Raw genomic sequence first — 23,120 nt, forward strand, 5'->3', positions numbered from 1 at the left:
GAGGCTCTCTCGTCACAAGGAGCCACATGGAGAAGACAAGGGGCAACGGGTACAAGTTGCACCAGGAGAGGTTTCATCTTCATACAAGAAAGACGTTTTTTACAGTGAGAACAATCATTCACTGGCAGCCTCCCCAGGGATGTGATGGAGTCCCCATCACTGGAGGCATTCAAGATGTGGTTGGAGAGGGTCAGCTCAGCTCCCTTTCCCACGAAAGCCTGGGCCCGATGATCTTTCCAGCTCCCTTCCAACCCGGGTTGTTCCGTGATTTTAACACAGAACATTACAGCAAATAAAACAGAATTTGAGCAATGTCACAAACATTTGATGTCAATTTGACCAAGATACGTGAGAAATATCCTCAGAAACCAACTAATTTAAACGACAAAACCATTTCCTTTAAAAATTGCTACTATGTAGCAGAAATACATGTAGTTAATTCTGAAGAAAACCACAAGCCCTGATAGCTTGAAATAGACCTTATTAAATGGTGAAACAGCAGTCAATGCAAGCATCTTGAGGGCTGGTGGCAACACCATACTACCTACAGATGCTTGTGAAACGGAAGCAAAGAACTCCGAACACTGTGAAGACAGGGAAGATCCTATGAGTCACTGCGCATGCATTTAAGACAGCATCTTGATTAAAACTGGCAAATTTAAAGAAGACACCACATCTTAAGAGGAAGTGGTTAATTATGAATTCTATAATTTATTACAATACAATAGTACCTCATGAAATTTTATTTGTCTTTTTATAATCTAAATAAATTCATAAAAGAATACAATTATAAGAACATCTATATGGAAAGAAAACTCGTGTAAAATATTTAATTCACGAAGTTGGTCAGAAACAGTTCAGCAGATCCAAGCACAATTCAAAAAACCTTCCGCATTTTTCATATGTGAAATATCTAACACCAATGGTGATCTTAATCTTTGGTTTTCTCTAATTAAAATTACGGGAATCTGAAATAAGTTTTAGGTTAAATGTTGGTATTTCAAACCCTCTCACTGAAGATACCGTCCTCAATTAAAACAAGATATCATTTGTTACTGGGTGGAAATGTCTTAATTTGGAATGAAACACAGGAGGTTTGTTGCCATTTTGCTTTAATGTAGGTTTATACACCATAAAGAATAAATCTCCTGTTAATATGTTAGAAGAAACACTGATAAACCAAATTCTTCTGAAATCTGGTTATTATGTTACATGGTACCTTGTTTCTCTCATGTGCCTTCTTTCTATTTTCTTGAGTCTGCAAGTTGTTAAAATGTACTTGTGTGCTCTGTGCACTCCAGAGAAACAACACGGAGTTAAATACTTAAATATTTACTCTCCATACTGCAGGCATAACAACAGAGGAGAACAAAGACAGAAGAAAAAGGCCTGCAATGAGAAGGCATCAGGCTAAGACCGATGAGATTTAAAGCCTGATTTTTATAGGCATCGGCACCTGCAGCTCCCACTGGCTTCAGCAGAGACTTTGAAGGTTCAACATCTTTAAAACAAAGACCCTGAAGCCAAGTTCCTAACCGTGCCCTATGTTACCATCGTCAGTAAACCACCGTGTTTATGCACAACTTTCCTAGCTGCAGAATGCAATCAGTTCTGCTTTAATCCAGAGAAAAAGAGATTATGTATTGGAAAAAAGCTTACATAAACAACTCTATAAATACATCTATTTTGATTTGGAGGGGCAAGGCTGGTAATGGTTTAAAGGCTGGCACCCCTCACTTAATAACACACTGGAATTGTTCTGCTTGAGACATGACCATCCTTAAGCAAGCAAAAACCTAGCTCACCACCCCCAAAACCTATGGCTTTCATTAAGAAAAATCTACTAGACAGAAAGAGGAGAACAGATCCTGCAGGGAAAACATCGCCCAATAAGCGAGCAGCTGCCTGACCAAAAGAACAAGGTACCACTGTAGCCCGTGACATTCACCCAAGGTCAGCCCAGAGACGACAACTGCCACTTCTAAAACCATCTCTCACAAGTACATGCCCTGACCCCTGTGAACTGATGGCACTGAAAGAACTAATTTTCTGAATTCGCCCAGAGAAAAAAAATTCGCTTTTTTCCCAACCTTTTCAACCAGATGCTATGAAAATCACTGCAAAAGCCCTGATGAGTCTTAGTTCTTTTTGGAATCGCGTTATGTTAATTCACAGTAAAAATGCAGGTGAGCGAAGCAGATTAAAACATAAGAACCAGCAACACACTAGCTGCCTGTCCAAATAATTTTTATAACTACTGTATTACTCTCTTGTAGCGTGCAGTGTTTAAAGAATCGCTATTTCTATATTCATGGGAATTTAACCTTTGCCAAATAAATTGCCAGCTAAAAACTCATGAAACATTACATGAACGCCACACGGCACCAACAGGATGACAAACTGTTGGTTGTACAGTACGTGACTTTTAAGATTATAAGCACAGGACAGAATGCAATTTCACAAGTTATTAAAATGCAGGCAAATGCAGTAGAAGATTAATTTTGCTTACTTTGGTTCGCCTATCTTGATACCCGGGTGTTGTGTATAGGCATGGGAGTGTGTGCTGGGAGCAGATTTAAATGCCATGGGACAGATAGGACACTTGTAAAAGACTTCACAGTGAGAACCTTGAATATGAGACTTGAGTGCCGCCACATCAGAGTATACAACATTGCAATGCACGCAGCTGCAAAGAGAGTGGAAAAGAGTCAGTTCAGCCTAGCCCAAAGCAATACTGAAAGAAACGGAATCAACATTGATTTCCAAGCAAGTGGAAGAGATAAACATACATACACAACCAGATAAAACTACATTATTCTGTCAATTTAAACAACCCAGTAAGAATCAACATAAACAGAGATTTGCATATCAGAAAGGAAGAAAAAAGAAATTTCCCAAATTAATTTGAAAATCTAAGAGATATGAAGTAAGAACACGTTTTTATGGCATTACAACAAAACAGAAGGGTCGACAGAGGAATATTCTACTGATTGTAAAAAGAACACTTAAAACCTCTGTAAATTTCCAAAGAGATTTTACAAAATGCATTTATCACATGCAGTGGATTGTACGAGGTACGCCACAGCAATTTAGAAACTACCACCAAAATGGAAGATCAGTAAGGGAAACATTTCCACCATTTCCCTTGTTTAGATTTAATAAAGACATACTGGTAAAGATTTTCTAGACATGTAATCAAATCAGCGCTTGTATTTAAAAAAAAAAAAAAAAAAGAGCAATTTAAACTCAGGACAACTAAACCAAATCTCTACAATCAGATCAATCTATCAGATTGGAAAACTGAAAATATTTTTCAAAAACATACTTCTGCTGTGTCCAAAATTTGTGACCTTTCCGCATCTATTGTAAAATGAAATGATTAAAAAATTGAATTAATATTAGTACATAAGAATTCTATACTCAATGGTCCCTTTTAGTGCCATACATCTCCAGTACTAAATGCTACCAAGTAAGTCCAAGAACATGCTGCAATAAGCAATTACAAAATAACCTGTCAAATGAACAAATTCCTTATTGACAAGTATTTTGCAGTAAGAGTTTCACAATTTAAACATAGAAGGCCTCTACCTTTCCAAAATTTCAATTTTGGCATCTATCTACTATGATTGTTGTCATAAAAACACCGAATTGTTTTCTGATACTGTTTTAATGCCCTGATAGCAATAAACCAGGAAATAGTTGTATGTTGCATTCAAGAATCCCATTTTCTTTTTAAAATATATTACCTCTGAATTTTATGAGGTCATCCTTTCTTTTCTGAGCACTTAATTTACATTCTTATTGTTATTAATCAACTTTATATCTGCCTAGTCTCTGCTTACCAATACATTTTCTAAGGTAAACGGTCCTTGTCTTTTCTGGGTCTGTTAGGCTCTTCTCTGCTCATAAAGATATGAACATTTCTTCATAGCAGTATGAAGCATTATCCTCCCATCATCAGATTACTCCTAGGGCATCACCTCAGGAGAGCTGGGTCACATCTCCCACTTCCCCATCCCATCCTGTCCGGACTTTATTCTCAGCATCCACCATTGTATGTTAAAACCTTTCTTAAGGACCAAGCCTTCCTTTCTTGGACTGCTAGAACAGCTTTCTTGTTTTCAACTTGGAAAGATGCAATTAAACTTAAGGTTGAAATTTTCAGCTGATTTAGTTCAGACAACTAGCCTAAATCACTGAAATGAAACTGAACTCCCTCACAGAGGTCCTTTGGAAAGGCAAGACCGGTTATGCTGTTCCTTGAGTGAAGGCACCATGGTAATAAGGACATGCTGAGGAGTCTAAGAGGGAAGACATTAATTTTCTAAGATACTGCTTTTCTTTGCCTAGGTACTTTTGGTTTAGATCTTGCCATATACAGAAACATAGCCTTAGTGTGACGTGAGATGTTTATGACACATCTTGAAAAGTTTATTAACTTTAGTTTAGATTCACAGTGAAGAATTTATGAGTCTTCTGGTGTTACTGGTGCAGACTAGGAGTCCCTGAAGTTGAATCGGTGTACAAACCCAAGAGACACAGACTAGAGGAAAGGAGAGTGGAGGTAACAGATGTAAGAAACGTAGGGCAAGACAGTCTACTGCATGGAAGAACAAAAGAGAAGAACCCAAAGAACCGTAAAGAGTTGAGAGTGGAGTCAGGCCATGGATTCAATCTCAAAACAGCTTGCAACAGCTGGTTTGATGCAGTAAAAATGCTTTCTTCCCTTAGCAGAAGAATTCACAGCCATCCTAGCAAATGAACCTGTAGCACCTTAAGGGGGAAGAAGCTGCCCACTGGTAAGATTCCAAATCACCCCTCTCCAGTCAGACAGGGTAAAGTGGAAATATTTTAGGACTGCTGAGCAAAGGTTGGCTGTACAGGTTGCTCTTCTGATCCCTTGCTGTGCTGCCTGCCATTTAGCGTGAGTAAAAGTCTAAGATAATTTTCCAAGCCTTTCAAAACTTAATTCCATGAAATGCCTCTGATCCCCATTTCTCAATGAGTTGCCATTACAGGGAAACAAGAATAGAAGGGAAACTGAAGAGCAATAGAGTAGAACCAAAAGACCAGGCTATTTGAATCAGGGGTAATTTTCAAGCAATGTAGAGCTGATGAGTCTTGACTTCCCACAGAAAAGAGAGCAACCAGATAGGTGCAATACATCCACCAGCATCTTGATAATAAATCCTGGCAGTAAATACCGAAAATGACTGTTCTACCAGTGAGAACAATCTAAAATTCAATGTTTTGAAAAAACTCAAGAGGTTTTTTTAAGAACCTGAAACTAAGAAAATACATCTGAATTCTCTCTACCTTATAAACTGTGAAGTCCTGAATCTGACATTTTATGGCTGGATGAGATTAGCTAATATTCTGATTTAATAACATACAAAAGTGGATGCCCAAAACAAAGCAGAATCCTAATGTGGTATTTATTCCAAAATTTGTAGTACTAATAGCACTGTTGCTATGACAACCTTAAACCCGTGAAGCTGTATTCTACAAACAATGCTTATGAAAATGGAAAACTACTTTTAAAAGCATAAATTATACATAAATTGACAACAAAAGTAATCATTATACTGACCGAAAACCAACTCTTCGGGTATAATGCAGGCAGTTCTTAGTGACATGAGTCTGGAAGTGGACAGATCTGCAGATTGCTCCACATTCAGGACACGTGTATGGAGATTTATGCTGATGAATTCTCTGGTGTGATGCAAAACTGCACTGGTTAGGAAGCAGCATCTGGCAGATATTGCATGTCTTCTAAACGATAAACCAAAATAAATGAAACAAAAGGTTTGGTTCAGCTATACGTAACATCTTCTGTCAAACACACTAATATATCAAATAAAAGGTTAAATGTTATGACTGTGATGTGAACCAAAAGAAGTAGGAAAGTACTAAATGCAGGCCCTGCTGATAAATCTTGTACGACAGAGCTGGCAGATAGTGGCAACAGACATATTGGCATTCCAGGCCATTCTGACACAAAGCTCTTCATATACCACTGACCATGGGAGATGCATGTTGGTTTATGTAAGTTTTGCTTAGGTGCCTCACAACATTACCTTAATAGTGCAAGGGGCCTAAGTACAACCTGAGAAGCAAACCGTACGGTTTTAAATTGGTGCGCCACATACAGTAGAAGTCCCAAACCCACCAAATATGCTATCTTCACTTTCTTCAATCCTTACTCCTGATGAATTCTTATGGTAATATCCATAGTACCAATTAAATGGAATATTACCAGGCAGAAAGTGCACAACTAATTTCAAAACCTATTTCTCAGGCTAGAATACCACATCTGCATTATATTAACATACTCTGCATCTCAGTAAAAGCTAGAGATATGTAAAATATTTACAGGGTTTTTCTTTGGAGGACAATCTTTCTACATGCAGGAGTAACTTACTAAACTAAGTCTCTTCTTGTATTTTGTTGCACAAAAATAATAAAAATCTTCAACTACATGTTTACCATATGCCAAATCTGACATTCCTTGGGTGCTTTGTGCCATTTTTGGGATGAAATGCAAATGATGGAGCCCAGCTGTAAACAGGCTTCACTTCTGCTCACAGTTGCTCTCCATCACTGGAGGGCACATAGAGCCAAATCTGTAAAAGCATTCCAGAAAATGTTTCATTTACAATACATCTCTCAAATCTCTAAGCAGGTAGCTGGCATCCTCTATGGAGCTATGCTTCTGTTTAACTTTCATCACGGAAGCTGCTTCGCTGACTTCAGCAGAAACACTCATGGTCTCAAAGTCAAGCACAAATACAAGTCTTTGCAGAATAGGACTTTTAACTCTATTTTGTAAGACTCTGCTTTGTAAGGCGTTTCAAATTATTATGACTTGGGACTTATGAATCTTAGCAGTGAATTATGAAGATTTAGAAACAAAACCAAGACTCCTTCATTGCACAGGTATTTTTTTTAACATGAGATTTGTGTATTTTTAGAAATGTTATCTTTGAGAGTCTTGCAGATGTAGTGATGTGTACATTTTGCAAGAATATAGAATGAGATCTCCAGAGCGGCATTATAAATTCTTTACTAACCCACATATGAAGAAATCCTGAAATAAATAATTAAGAAATAACAGTTTCTTACTAAAAAGTCACCCCATTCTTCCAATTTAGGCAACTCTCCTTTACATCTCTCTTAAAAACCAGTAATATCCAGATCATATAATAGCAGAATCAAAGCTACCACCGTAGAAGAAATAGTACAGTGTTTTCATAGGAGTTTTCACAGGAGTCTGACTTATTAGTATTGGCAACTATGCCAGTAAAAAAAAAATAACCTGTTCCCATTTAAACAACAGGAGACAGACATTAACTCCAAAGAAAGAAGGAAAAAGCCTTTACAGACACTGCAAAAAAGGATTTTTTTTTCAAATAGAACACTGGTTAATATCAAGGTCTAAAGTAACTTCTTAATTGCCTCAGCATTTTTACAGTATTACTGATATTCTAAGAACAAGTATATTTTTGTTTTACAATCTGTACACTTCATTTTTATTCTTTTTCCAAAAGAGCTTAATCGAAATGCCTTTTCTGAGGGTACAAGCAAATACTTTGACTCTTAAAAACAGTAACTTTAAGTAGAAATATTAACATGAAATATCTTGTGGTCACACACACAGAAGAAAGGAGTGTATTTTCACTTTTAATGTTTACTTTGTGAATATGGTGGCCTGATACGTTTGAAAACAGTCTCCAACCAAACAGTTCTGACGGCAGCAGAATGTCCTGACAGCAGCAAAATGGTGAAATGCAAAACATTAAAATAGAGGAAGTCAAGCAAAGAAAATCTACCATTACTCAAATTCAGGTTCAATATTAGCACTACTGCCAGCCTAAAAGATAGATGCTAAAGTAGATAGCATGGATACGTTTACTGCCCTTGCAGAAAGCTCTGCCTGAGGTTAACTATCTGTGGGCTTTGGAACTATCAGCCTAAGAGCCTTTGTGACACAGCAAGTCTGAAATTGTGTTCAGACACATATAAATATTCACTTTGAAATGCCAAATAATTGTCCTCAATTAACCAAACAGCTATGGCTGGAGCCACTGACTCATGCCCTCCAACACTGAACAGAACTGCTTTGGGATGTTAACTTCATCTTCGGCTCAGGCTTAAAGACAAAATCCTGACTAACCATAACTCTACTTAAAATGTGCTTGTCACATTTACTTGGCTTCAGCGCCATTCCTAAAAATCTATCTTTTGCCGTTTATGTATTAATAAGCAACAATATAATACTAGAGAATCTGGGGTATTACTGGATTATGTAAGAAAACAGCAAAACAGAACTTCTTATTCCAATAAGAGAAACATACGGGGTTTTCATGGTCCTTCCAAAGCCTTTTGTCTGCAGCACTACAACAGGAAACTGGGATGCTACACCACAGAAGAGTCATACAACATTCCAACCCGAACCAAGTGTGTATCTCTGATTTTGCAGCAAGCAGCCTGCAAGATTCATCTGTAATGCTAATAACTCAGACTGACACGAAATGCCAATAATGCTATTTGTTAAGGCCACTGGTTTGCTATTTTGATGAGTACAGTAAAATGTTTAATTGTAACTGATTACAGTAGAACAAGAAGAATCTACTGTGAAATTCTGAAATTCAGCATGTTTGCTTACCATTTTATTTTGGGCTTAAGGTGGCATTAACTTCCAGTTCTCTCATTCCAACCCATACCAAAATAAAACACAGTTTGTGAAAATCATCACCTGCCTGCATTTGAAGTCAAAGTTTCAGAAAAAAAAGGGTTAGAAGAAAAAATGGTGGAGGTGGAAAATAAAGATACACAAGAACTATGAGTATGAAGGGAAATGAGCTATGTAGTTTCCATGGGAGCTATACACTTTTATCTGTAAACAAGATGAACGTTAACATTAATTAGCCCAGGATTGCTACTTTTTTTTCCCCCAGTAAATACATGATGGTTTCACTCAGCCATGAAACCTGTCAGTGAGTGGTCCCATTCCCTTTAACAGGAACATTAATGGAAGTAAAATATTACAGAAAGGTAACAACTTTATAAGAGGCATCTTTTAATTGCTGGGGCTGTTTTACTATTGTTTATTTTAAAAGAAACATTCTTCCTTCATAACAGGAGTTTAAGAACAGGAAGTAACAGCTACTTATTGCTTAGACTCATTGAAAACATAAAACAGTACACAATTTCCATTTCAAAAGCAATTAGGTGGGCACTAGAAAGAAGGGTAAGCTGCAAATAGTAACTTTTTTCCCTATTATTTGTTTGCAAATTCCAAATATTTATTTTTATTCTTTCTTCCTTCCTTCCAAAGTTAAAATATCCATTTCATCTAACTTTCCTGTCTCCTTCCATGCAAAATAATGGTAATTTTACATCAAAAAGCCAGTGCCAAGCACTAAGAAAGAAAACAGAAGTCAGATCATTGCTTGTCCAAGCTTTTCAAGGGGTAACATATAATGAAGAGGTACTAGATTTATTAATAAATGCCTATACAGAGTCTTTCTTCAGCAAACACTACCCTTGCAGCAATGCTTGGGACAAAAAATGGCCAAAAAGATAACAAAAAGGCGGCAGGATGTATTGCTTTCACTAAAGCAACTGTTCAGTTAAACAGTTACTATGGTGGGCATTCAGGTATAGCTACAACACTACAGTACACGATAAAATGCAACATAAAAAAAAAAAAACCAGCACAGAATTGAAAACTGCTGCTTGATATATGAATAAGGACTAAGAAAAATATTTAATTAACTGAAATCCCCTTTAAAATTAGATGATTTCAACAAAGAACATTTAAAACTATGTTTATTGAGAGTGTTCTCTTAATATGGAACAACAGGAAAATAGCTGCTTTTCCTCCAGTGCTTTGCAGCAACAAGGCTGGGTTTTTTGGTTTCATTTTTTCGTCTTGTCTTTGGTTTTTGTTTTTTTTTTTACCTGGAAATCCATGGCCTAGTAAGCAGGTATTAAGACCTTGTTCATACATCAGCTCTTAAGAGAGAGCAAGTTTCCAACAAGAGACGCAGACACATTGATAGGTAGCAGGCAAGGCTGTTTTCTGTACCTTCATGAGCTTTCCTCCCTGAACAGCATATCTGTGTACCCATACTTATCCTTCCACCTAACTGCAGCTGTATTTTGACATTCTATGAAGACCTCAGTTGCTTTCCTGTAGTAGATCACCAGGGTAAACAGTATCTAACAGGACATGCATAGAGAGCAAACAGCAGCCACAGGGCAAAAGTACCAGACAGAGGTAGCAGGAAATGGGAAAAGGTGTTTCTACAAATCTGTTTAGTTTACCTGTCCATACAAAATGGCCCCCGCAGAGAGCGAGTACATCACTTTTGTATCTTTGCTCCTCTCTGTTTTTCATTTTATGCTTGCCTGATCCTCCCAACCTATTCTCAGTATATTTGCCTGCCTCTCATCCACTTGCTTTATCTTGGTGCCTTCTTAATTGCTTGACTTTATAGCATCAAGAACAACAGGGTTTTCACAAGACTACTGGATCTTCTCACACCAAATTATAACTAATGGACCTATTATGGGAAAAAAAGGTAAATCTAACACCAATAAGCACCAGCAAAGGAGTTGGATAAAAAACAATTACTGAGTATTAGGAAACTCAAGAGCTGGTGCAGGACATACCCATGGTCAGCCATTAGATACTGTTCAAAATTGCAGCAAGATCTGAGGATGGAATACATTCTCCTAGTTCTTTCTGACAAAAAGCTTAAATAAACTCACTTTAGGTATGCACATCTGTAGTATCTTACAAACTGAAATTCACTCACATGGCATTTCACTAAGAATCCAGGCAATTTCAGCCTAATTCTGCTAGCCAGTTAGTAAAGTAGGAGCTGAGGCAGAGCCACATAATCCATATGCTCAAGATCAATTCCACATTCCAATCTCTTTACATCACTATCCGTAGTGGTGGGCACAGTGTGACTGCTTCACGGCCACAGAACAGGTTTTAAGTTTAATAAACAGATTCTGACAGGAACCTATCTGCTTTTCCATGACTAGTGCATTTTTTTCCTAACTGCAGGACTTAAAACTTTTATCCTGCATGTTGCTGTGTGATTCCCAGGAATATTCCTGAGACAATCCTGTCTTGATCAGTCTGAGCATGCTTGCAGGTTTTCAGCTTCCCACATAGCAAGAAGCTGCAACACCAAGCTCAACTGAACGCTTTGAAACACACCAGAATCCCTTTTAATTGGCACGCCCCAACAGAAATCCAACTCTATAATTTAATTAATAATCTTAACTCTTATAGGATTATAAAATACATCGCACACTGATTAATATTAACTTTTATTGAATTACGTGTTTCTTTCAGATTAGACCACATACATTAGTGAAGAATTTCTAAATGGTTTGCAAGCTTAACTCATTAGCAACTGTAAGAGGAAAGGAAAACCAACACAAACAAATGGTCACACAGCAAGAAATGCATGCTAGTGAACACCACTTTTCGCTTCTGTTTAAGAAGGACCTGAAGAAAACAGCATGCATATCCTTTCGATAGAACCAGTGTGCCATTTGTTCATTGCCTAGAGTCCCTGTAGGTAAGAGGAATGCCTAGCTCACTTATGGTGCTATATGAAAATAATAAAAACTGAAGACAAATCAAGAACGAATCACTTAAACGTATCGTTCAGATTGAATAGGTGGGCTGTTAATGAGGGTGCCAATTAAGTGGATTCCACAGGATACTCAAATTCCAAAGCACAGAAAGAATCATTAAAAATTTTCAGTAAAGACCATTATTCATTTCAGTAGTATAATGTTCAGCTGTAAGAAAGCTCATGCTAAATTTTAGTAAAAATATACAGTGCAAGTTTCAGACTTCAGGGCCTAAAAAAATTCTAAGAAAACTCTTATTTAAAAAAATGTTGACATTCACTATGTAAGTGCTTGCAAGATTTTTTTGTGGTTTTCATTTATACTTTTAATCATGGAGGTTCAGATAATTAACATCTAAATGAAAGTAAAAACATATCCAAAGTCTCCTAGGCTTATAGATGAAACATTGGAATTTAAACATATGATACTCTACTTGTCCACTTGTGTCTGCAGCCTGCTGGAAATGAGTTGCAAGAGATGTCTCATCTTGGAAAACTTCATTACACTCCAAACACTTTAGACTATGTCTACAGAGTTTTGACGGATCTTCGTCTAGTGGCATAGCTGGAATGACAGGTGTACTTGCTGGGGCTGATATTACTGTCCCAGTTATGCCAGACTGTATCTTTGTTACAGTATGCGTGCCAACTCCCACAGGGCTTTGAAGCATAGATGTAGCAGTATTGCTCGAAGGAGATGCTATCATTTGATCTGCTGGGACTGGTTTTAAAATCAGGTGTGAACACTGCATTACAACTCCTTTTTCCTTGTGACCACGAGCATGGGAAAGAAGACTGCATTTATTGTAGAAAACCAAGTTCTTTGTACAATGATTACACGTCACTTCAATGCGCACACTTCTCCTGTCATAATGCTGAGTCAGGCTCTTCTCAAGAGCAAATGAGTCGCCACACTCCAAACACTTGTAACCTCGTGTTGGTAACGTTATTCCGGCATTGGCAGGGGGACTGAGGTTCGGGATGTAAACTGGTACGGGATTGACACTACTCAGCACCTTATTGAAGGCTTCCACTACAGAGCTTTGTAGAGATGACACCACCTGGACTCGAGACACTTTTTTAGAAGGCTGTGAGGCTGCTGCAGAAATTATTGCCTGCTTTATTTGTTGCTGAGGTTTTGTTAGCACTTGGCGGAGTTCAGAGGTGGTTTGAGCACCTTGAGGCAGAAGATTAAGGTTGGCAAGATGGACTGTCTTTGGCACAAGTTTAGCACTGGCAAGGCTTGATGCTGGCACCACAACAGTCTGCTGTTGTATAGCATTGGCAGCTTTTATAATGGCGCTACTGGCACTCTGCACTGAAGCAGCAGATATTACAGTGGCTTTCACTGTAGTATTGTTAGCAAGCTTCAAATTAATAACTTGTGAACCTGCTGTTTTAACTGCTGAAACGGGGAGAAAGGCAGTAGCCACAGGTTTGATAGTGACCTGTTTTGGTGCAAGTTCTGCAGATGCGACTGCATTGGTGACAACTGTAGACTGGAGAGGAGCTCTAGGAGGAGAGGAAAGAACAGCAGCAGAGGTTGGTGAGGACAGGAGGGATGTCATGGAAGTTACCATAGAAGCAGTCTGCTCTGGCTTTTTACCAGAGTCCAAATCAACTTCTGGCAACACTCTAGTAACAGTTCTCTTGATCTCCCCAGAAGAAGTCTTGATGGTTTTTATGCGAACTTTAGGGATTGCTGGTGTTGACCCTGCAGGAGAAGATGGAGACCCTTTGCTACTGTTTTCACTCGATACACTTCTGGGACTATCAGGTGGTTTGACAGATGGCTTTTTAGCACCATCAATGAGACTCTGAGATTCAGGTGATTTTTCAATAGCCCGGGGACTTTCACTCATGTCTTTTGGTAATGGAGAAGATTCTCTTGAATTAGACTGTAAATCTTTACTGGTATCTGTAGCTGCCTTTTTAGCACTCAGTGCTGCAATTGCAGCAATGCATGAAGAAAGCTTTGCTGATGACTTTGCTTTGGACTGTGAAATGCTGCCAAGATTTGTTTCACTTTTTTCAGTACTCAATTTTCCATCAAGTACCCTGTTTTCAAGAAGCTTCTCAGAATTGTCTTTTAGTAATTTCTCCTCTGTTTTTCGAGCTTTAAAAGGCTCATAGACACTTAAATTCATAGAGTTTGACTCTGTCTCTCGTTTAGCAACTTTATTTTTATCTACACTAATCGAAACCGGTATTCCAGATTTAATCAAGTTTTCCCCTCCAAGTGCCTTTAGTTTTTCATATTCCTGCTGAGATACAGATCCTGCCAAGACATTTGCTCTGAAATTTGCACGCATCTCCTCTTTATCTGGAGGGTCATCCACCTCAATTTTTTCATCATCATCAAATTCTTCAGCACTTGATATTGGGCTAAACTGGTTGAAACCTGAATCCTTCAGTGTAGTCTCAGAGGCTGACCCATCATCTTTAAGTGACTTCCCTTCATCTTTACTGTAACTATCAAGAGCTGATGATGTTAGAAAGCCATTATGCAAGCCATTGCCTGTAGAATGGTGGCCATCCTTGTCCACTCCTTCAGAAGAATCAATAGTACGCACATTTTTCACAATGACACTCACACCAACATCAGATGATGATGGGGCATGAGAATCTTCATCTGTGTGAGCATTTTGTTTTATGTGGCTTTCATGGTCATCATGTCCAGATTCAATAGCTGCTTTTGGATCAACCATGTCTGGTATGTCAAAGGCTGCAAGAAGGTCATCGAAATCTGGGGTCTTCATATCCCCCATGGTCATGTATTTGATTGTATGCAAATCTGTAAAACAAGCAGAAAGTCATCATCTCAGTATTTTAAGCTCCAATAGCAGAGTCTTACACAAAATAAGCGTATATTCCAATATGCCATGCAAAAAGGTGTTATTTCACTTCTGAAGTAATATTTTCAGAAATTACACATTACAGAACAGTGTTGCCGTACAAGTGTATAGTCACATTATTACACCAAGAGCTACAGTAATCCATCAACTTCACAGACTGTGACCCAGTCATCGCATTCTAGGCACAAATTTCTCTTCAGTGACTTTCTTCCTGTCCCCTCTCCTACAATCCTTCCTCACACATACAGTGACTATGGCAAGATACCTAGACTTCCATGAAAATTATATGAGGCACTTGAAATTCCTCCTAAGTCTAGATTTTCCTTGATATTTGCATTGCCAACCTGATGAGCCTTCTTGAAGACGGTAACAAATGTGTTTCTACTAGCAGTTAAAGACTGTTGCACTGTTTTCTATAAATTAAATTGCTTTGTAAGAATTATGGAATAAGTGTCTCCCAGTGTTCACAATACTTTCCTTCAGCAGCTCTAATGAAAAATCTGCTGTACCTTCACTACTCCTGACAGGTGTCTCACCTACTTTAAATACCTCCCATAGCAAAGATTCTACAACCTCCAATGTAATTTATTCCAGTCATTCCCAATTTTCACTGTTATATGTTTCCTACCGCATAACCTGAATCTTTCTTGATGCAATCTGAATGAATTACATGTGGTTCTATTCACCCATCCCCTTTGCAACAGCACTTTACTCCAAGACCATTATCTCCCTTCAATCGTCTTCTTTTTAGGCTAACCAATTCCAGATCTTTAGGGTTTTCTTTCCCCTCACAGATAACACTTTCCAGATTCTGTGCTTTTTGTTCATCATTGGCCTCTGCTGTTGGGGTTTTTTCTTCCAATTCCCAAACCAAACAGGCTGCTCAAACCTGAAACTTCACAAATGCTGTGTAAAAAGAAAAACTAACTTAGAGTATACTTTTAGATTTAAATCCCACTACAAAATCTGCCTTTTTCCACAGACACTCCAATAATATGCACAGGTGTGCAGGGGAATCACGAGTAGAGATCTAACAAAATCAGTTACAGAAAGCACAGACACCTTTTCATTCTCTTTCATAACCATGCACAGATACGATTTGTGTTGTTGTGACAGAGCTGTTTTTAACATCTTCATAGTTCAGTAATTATCAGTCCAAAGTCAGTATTAAATGTAAAAAGATACTTAACCAAGTAAGCGTTCTTGTTAGAAAGTGCCTGTTTAGGAAGCAACCTGTCTGACCTCTTGCCTTTGTATCAGCACTAAAGGACTGGAAAATATTCTTACTACAGGTCAGTGTTTTCCAGTATCAATTAACATTGGCCATCAGAGAACCATGCTGTGACTAACTGCAACAGTGCTCTCCAGGCTCCTCATATTAACTCAGGTAAGCAAGAAGCTACATGCCCCATGGCAGAAGCCACTTGCCAATGGAGATGCATCCTACAACTTCAGTAGCTCGCTTCCTCCTCATCTTAGCTCATTATCTCGAGGTCTGGAGAGAAACTACTTGCTGACTGTTGAATTCACCTGTAACAATGCTAAGAAAAACTAATCAAAATGCATATATGTTTAAATACGTATTTTTATGCATATCATTATCAACATGGGCAGCACACTAACTGTTCCTCAGAAAGATGCAGTTTATTAAAATGGCATAATCCCTTTGCTCGACAACAATCTAAGACTTACGTATTCATCAATGCTGGCTAATCGTAGTCATAACAGACTCTAAGAAAGGCAACTGAGGGAAATTTCTCAAGGATACTGGAATACACACAGACATTTCATATAATACCTTCAAATAACATGTAATAGTTTTGAAAATTGTTTACATGGTCCACTTAATGGTTTTGTTGCTTCTCTTACTAACTCATTTTCATTACACCAAGTCCTTCTGCAGAGCTGAATTCAGCACACGATTCCCTAGAAAATATGGGTATACCACTGCAACTAAAAGATTTACTCTCTTAATTAACTCATAATTCCTTTACTTAATGGACAATATATAGTAGCTTATCATAGTAAATGCTTATTATCAAGACTTCATAATGCTGGTAATTCTGGTTTTATTGTGTATTTGTTTAATTATAAAATTTTAAAATCCATTTATTCAAAAGCAGGTTTCTAGCCCTCATGCATTTAAAACTAGTAACTGGCATAAAATGTACATAAAGATTTAAGAAGAGACTAGACAAGCAACCAGTACAGCTCAACTCTTGTAGTATAATCAGAAGCTAACCCATCGCATTCAGCACACATTGCAGTAGACACCTTCTGATACCAAAGCAAGATGATTATCACACTGGCCACAATTATAAAGGCAGTTACCTAATAAATACAAAAATATATATACACATAATATCAAAATTACAAAGGTCGCCTAAGAGCTGAAGATTCCTGAGACCAAAGCATATCAAAACCATGTAAAACCATACAAAGTCTTAATCGACAGTTTTTCATTGTTCAAGATACTAATTATTTGCACTCTGTGCATTTGTCCATAGGTGTCCTTTTACAGTTATTATATACACTCAAAAAGAACTAGAAAGTCTTCGTAGTCTAAAACTTCCTCTAATTACATATACTGGCGTTTAATTAACATTTAGCAACAGCAATGAACTAAGTAAAGGCCCACTTACACAGTATTTTATCCAAGTACGTTCAAGGCAAAACTGTGTAGCAGAGAAGATGCATCTGTCCTTTACTGAGAAACTCCATTAGGCCCATTCCAAATGGGATGATCCCTCAAAAGAATTCAAGAGGTCTGCAGAGCTAAGATCATAAATTTATCCATAAAGAGCACACTGCATAAAGTCGTAACTGGCTTTCAGGTGTATGCAGAAGGAACAACTCCCATGCTCTACCAGAACATGAGAATGGAATGGTTTATTCTGCATGGGGGACCCAGAATTACTGCTGCCCTTATGAAGAACCTCCCCCATTCTTCAAACTTTTAAAGCAATCTAAGTTAAACAACAGGGACAAAAGACATGGTCAGTCGTGGTAAACAAGAAAGCAACGTTGTAACCTGGACATTTTATTCACCTCTTCCTCACTATTCTAATATTCGATTTTAAGATTCAGTATATAAGCTATGTTTCTACCAGAGCCAGGACTCTGAAGCCACATTCCTCCCTTTCTTTCCCTCTGAAAACCTTTCAGTAACTCCTTCCCTTAAGGATAAAACTCTGCCTTTTAGGCAAGATCAAAATCAACTGACACCTTGGCTGCCAGACAAGCTGTTAGCCTATCCCTTCTCTGGGCCAACATGATGCCTGTAAATACTTCAGGACAGGAAATGAGGCAAGTTCCTAGTTCCCTAGGAAATCGTGATTTTCCAGGAACTGGAATTTCTTCAAGAACTGCTTTTAATCCGCTGAAATCAAAGCTCAATATCTCCAAAGAGACACACAAAGGTGTAAAAACCTAGCATCAGAGGGCTGCCATTAAGATGATCTTCAGAATTGAACTGAGAAACAGTACAGAAGGTGTGTAATCAATGACACATTCCTCAAACTAAACAAACAAAAACATATTTAAAGAAACAACCTGCAAGACTTCCACCTCCTCAAACACCTTTGTCTGAAATAGAATTTTTAAAATCTTTAGTTTCTAAATAATAGAAACAAAATTCACCTCAAAACAGGGAATGCTAACTTGAAGTCTGTATTATGAAGAAAATTGGATAGCTGATACAATAAATTAAACACCCCTAATTTTGTGGGTACTCACATGAAGAGTCAGTTCTTAGATTTATTGACTCTGTCCAAAGTAGTATTTTCAGACGACAGTCTCCCTTTGTAACATTCCCTTTCCTTCCCATGGACTAGTTCCACTTCCTGCCTCTCCACTTGGCTGTCTGCTGATGTTGTAAGGTCTGCAAGATGTGCAAGATCTTTAGGGTGCTTGAATTACTTGAGAAAAGTTATTAAAGAAAATCAGTTCCTTTAAAAATTCAAGCATTACTTTGTTTACTGATTATTCAATGATAAAAGTAAGGAAAAGGAAGAAAAATCTGGATATGGCCAATAGGAACTACATAGCTAGAGAGCCATGGAGCAGTGAGGTGCAATGCTTCTGGGTTCTGGTTTTTTGATGGTGGATGTTAGGACTCCTGGGAAGACACCAGTGAGTCTTAAAAACGTAAGATAGCAGACTCTGAATATATTTAGTTCATGATTTCCATTAATCAATTCGGCAACAACGTCCACCCCTATGTGTGCATCAATGTCTTAACAAAATACAAGGTGCGAATTAAATTCTGGAGGATAAACCCAGATTGTTTTGTTTGTGTTCATGCTTTTTTTCGAAGCAGGTGTGCATGACTTGCTACATTCTTCCTTCTTTGGAAACACATCTGAAATAAGTGCTTCCTATGAACAGCATGAAGAAAATGGCACAGCTTTTTAGCCAAAGGAAGATACTCCTTGACTGTTCCACTGTCTTACTTTTCCCGGTTAGCCTTTTTACTCCAGCTCATCTGACAACACATTCCACAGAAGCACTCGCTTGGGTAATTATGTCAAAACAAGAACCAGTCCATGAGAACTCTCTACTGACAGCAGAAGAAGCAAGCAGGACAAGAATTTGATGCTACACCCATGAGAAATAGTTAAGTCCTTGTAAACCTTTTGGGGCCTTCATAATCTGGCTGCTAAGATGGAAACCCTAAGGATGTATTCAAAGATTTTAAAAGGCTGATCTCCAGAAAAAGGGGAAAACATCTGCAAGATGTAATGCATCCATGAGCTCCTGCCCTGTCATTGGGGATTTCAGAAAACATTTTGAAATACTGCTTTCTTACAGCAACTATTTGTGTAGATGTGAGGAAGGCTCAAATATGCAGTGACATGAATAGCAACCAAAGAAATATCAGGGCTTAGAAATAAATAACTGCTTCTGAAGGACTGATAAAGGCAGTTTTGTTTTACCACATGGAATTTTTGTCACTCCTCCTCAAGCCCTGTAACTATAACTGTTCCAGGAGGAGGGACTCCAGCCATAAGAGGAAAAACAAATCAACCTTCCCTTTCACGTACTCTGCCAAGGTGGGGGAGCAGAGAAACACACAGGAGAAAAAATTTTTTCTCACTTTCTAAATATTATTTGTCTTGTAGCCTGGGCTTTAGGACAGCTGCAGATGGGGCACAGACCAAGCTGCCAATAACTTGCTGCTGAAATTAAAAGGTGTCTTTTGGTGTAAAGCTAAGCAATTGTAAACACTCAAACCAGACCCCTTTTGGGGAAGTTCAACAGCCTAATGAAGACAAAGAAACAGATTCATCTGGCAGCTCCCAGACAGGTCCTATCTCCAAACCACTCAAAACTCTGATTTTTGTCTGTCAGTACAACAACAACTTCAAGCTTTCCAGGCCTAGCAATGACAAATAATCCTCCTCCCTTTTCAATACTTTCCCAATTAAAACTCAACCACAAGTCTGGTGACTCTTAAAGCAATTGCTTTAACTGTCTGTACTAGCACTGTCTCATCTACCATATTAAATTTAAATTCCTACCCTTTGCCTTCAAATCCCACATAGCTGTCTATACTTACAATATGTAACTCCATGCTTGTGTTCAAACAACTACTCAACTCAAGCTTCCCTCAGCAGCAAGTCTGTTTACTATTTAAGGAAACAGGAAAAAACACAACTCCAATTTTCATCTACCTATAGAATTCATGTTCTTGTGACTACCTTCCTTTACTTTCCCTGAACTCTTTCTACAGTTTTTATCTCCATTTGTACTACGTACGGTTGGGGACCATTCACTCTTTAGGGGACAGATCCTTTCCTTTGTATGTCCTTCAAAGAAAATCAGCATTCTTTTTGGTACTGTGAAAACAAGAGCATTGAGACACCACTTTTCAGTGTCTAGCACAAGCTTAATATCTTGATCCTGGAAGAATACTTCTGGTATAACCATATATAACAATTATTCTGTTATAGTTGGACTGGTATAAATTCACAGTTAGACACGCTATTCCAGAACAAAATTCTGATAATCTGGTATAATTATTCCACTTCTAAATGTAAGTAATGATGCCTAAATAACATCATGCTCATTCTGGATCAAAATGCCTACACAGAGAGCAATACCAGCCTAACCAGCATAAAAACTTTTAAAAAAAATTTCTCTAATGTTATGCCAAGAAATTTCATCAGGTAGAGAAGACTTCAGTGATTCAATCAGAATCAGAGTAATATATATCTAAACATTAGACAAATATCAGCCTAATACACAGATTATGAGCAGTTCATTAGTTATTAAACATAGATTAGTAAATATGACTGACTAACACTTCTGATTATTTACTTTGAAAGCTAGGTATCTGAAAGAAAGACAAAAGCAATATGCTAATTCAACCACCAAACCTTCTTCAGGAAATGAGAACCACATCTCATATCACAGCTTGGTGTGGTTTGAAACACTCAGCAGGCAAGTAGGATATGCACGAGGCCACTTTAACCACAATCAGCAATGCCTATCATATTCACATAAAATACAGGTTCCTTTTCACTTATCAAAGGTCCCATGACTTGTTACTGTTGCAAAACTCGGACAGATTCCTGCTTCCAGAAATATAACTTTCAAAATAGGCAGCATTTTGATTTCTTAAGATAAAGGTCTCATTTACCATCCACAGTATCAATAAAGTCATGCCAGTCCTTATGTAAATATATTTATGAATTATGGGGTGGTTTACAGTTAAAATTTATACCAAGCAATCTGATATTTCAACATTATGTACTGTATATATCTGCTTTAAAAAAAAAAAAAAAAAAAGGGAAAAGCAAATTTGTCTCCATGCACACACCTCGATGAAAACCAGAATGCAAATTCAGATTTCTCTTACTCAGAGAACATTCTACTAATTTTCTTCCTCCCTCCTCCCCCTCAAAAAACACTTTGGAGGATAAGTATTAGCCCAGTATTTCAGTAGCTTTTCTTCTTTTTTTTAACTCAGTACAGTAACCTTGCTGCTAACAGTTTCAGCAGAATTTCAAGATTTATTTATTCGCTACTAGCCCAAAGAAGTTTTCAACAGGCATTCCACAGAATCTCAGAATAGCTGAGGTTGAAAAGGACCTCTGGAACTCCAACTTCTCTGCCCAAAGCTGGGACAGCTGTAGCAGGACCCTCAGGAGGTCGTCCGGTCAGGTTTTGAGTATATCCAAAGATGGAAACCCCAAAACCTCTCAAGGCAACAGGTTCCAGCATTTCACCACCCTCACAGTAAAAAGGATTTAAACGATTAATTAGCATTCAGACCTACTCACATTCACTTGCCTTACCACCCACTCATGACAATATCTAAACGCATTTTTAGAGTGTACCATCAAACCGAAGCAAGCTACAGCAGCTTATCAAATCACTGCCCATATGCTGCTGATCCAGAGCACAATCCTAGCTCATGCCATGGTCAGGTAGAACATTTTGGAATTGGGACAGGGTAAGAAGCTACACAAAGCTCAGCTAGCGGTTGTGATTTACAAGGCTGTCTCTGCGGCCTGTTTCCACAGCAGGCGGTACCAGTTCACATTTGACTTTGATCTACTTTCATGCGAGCTGTATGATTAAGATGCTATAAACAAATCCAGATGTCGTAAGGAAGAAAAAAAACTTGAATGGGAACCTTTCTCAACTATTAATCCAAAATATTGTTCAATATTATACACAAAAGACAACGTTATTTTAGAATAATGGCTAAAATATTTACAAAAGTATAAAAAATTATTTAACTAACCCATTCCTCCATTCTACTTTTATTCATCTAGTTCTAGAATACCACAGAAGCCTGTTAATCCAAACAGTGGCTGCAAGAGCTGTTTTAAACTAGCAAATGCTGAAAACAAACAAGCAATAAAACCACCAAAGTCAATGCATTACCAAGTGTATTCTGTTGATATGAATTAAAGTGCAGTTTGGTCATAATTGTTTACAATATTTTAAATGTCTCAGTTCAGGAGTGTCTTCCATACAGATTTTGGAAGTTCAAAATCACATACACCATGAATGAAAGCAATGGTGACAAATTACATTTGGGATAGGAGAAAATGGAAATCATGCGAAAAAAAGAGTCACAAAGATACTGAGTGGCACTCACGATATGTTCATGGTGTATTGTTGTAACCTGGCATAGAGACAGGCCTACAGTTCATGTGTATGCACACTGTCTTTTGCTGGTAAACAAAATAATTTGTGAGTCCTCAGAGGCCACGAGGATGATACTTATCTCCACATACCAAATGCAGATGCTGTTGCAGCCAGACTAAAACTTGAGAATTTATGTTGCCTTGTGTGCTGTTAATTCATACAGGCCGAACTTTTTCCAATCAGTTTGCCCATGGATTCAGGTCTAGAGCCTTAGGAATACAAGATCTCTGCAGAGGAGTATCTTATTCAGTCTTAATGCGAGGTATGGCAAGGTGCTATTTGTGCATATCGCTCAGCTGAGTTTTGCAATGACAGATTGCCATGCCATGTCAAACCAACAAGTAAGATATCCCCAAAAGGAATCTGAGTTGTTTTACAACTGTAGGCATGTTACCACCATTTTAAAAACATATCCATCTCTATAACTGATTATAAAACAACAGGT

General features: G+C 38.0%; 1 protein-coding gene across 14 annotated transcripts in view; it reads right to left on the bottom strand.

Moving 5' to 3' along the window:
* ZNF532 (zinc finger protein 532) overlaps window positions 1-23,120 on the bottom strand; it is a 51,250-nt gene that overhangs the window by 21,906 nt on the left and 6,224 nt on the right. For 7 of the 14 annotated variants that reach the window (XM_064439203.1, XM_064439205.1, XM_064439191.1 and 4 more), the window contains 3 exons: window positions 12,095-14,454; window positions 5,591-5,772; window positions 2,510-2,686 (listed from right to left, as the gene is read on the bottom strand). In XM_064439203.1, the coding sequence (XP_064295273.1) occupies window positions 2,510-2,686; window positions 5,591-5,772; window positions 12,095-14,434 (2,699 nt within the window). In that variant the 5' untranslated portion in view covers window positions 14,435-14,454. Of the gene's footprint in view, window positions 1-2,509; window positions 2,687-5,590; window positions 5,773-12,094; window positions 14,455-17,157; window positions 17,291-18,250; window positions 18,396-20,272; window positions 21,282-23,120 lie in introns of those variants that run through there. The other 7 variants (XM_064439192.1, XM_064439196.1, XM_064439195.1 and 4 more) reach the window with 5 other exon arrangements.

This window comes from Phalacrocorax carbo, chromosome Z, assembly GCF_963921805.1.
Source record: "Phalacrocorax carbo chromosome Z, bPhaCar2.1, whole genome shotgun sequence".
In the NCBI taxonomy this organism is placed as follows: Eukaryota; Metazoa; Chordata; class Aves; order Suliformes; family Phalacrocoracidae; genus Phalacrocorax; species Phalacrocorax carbo.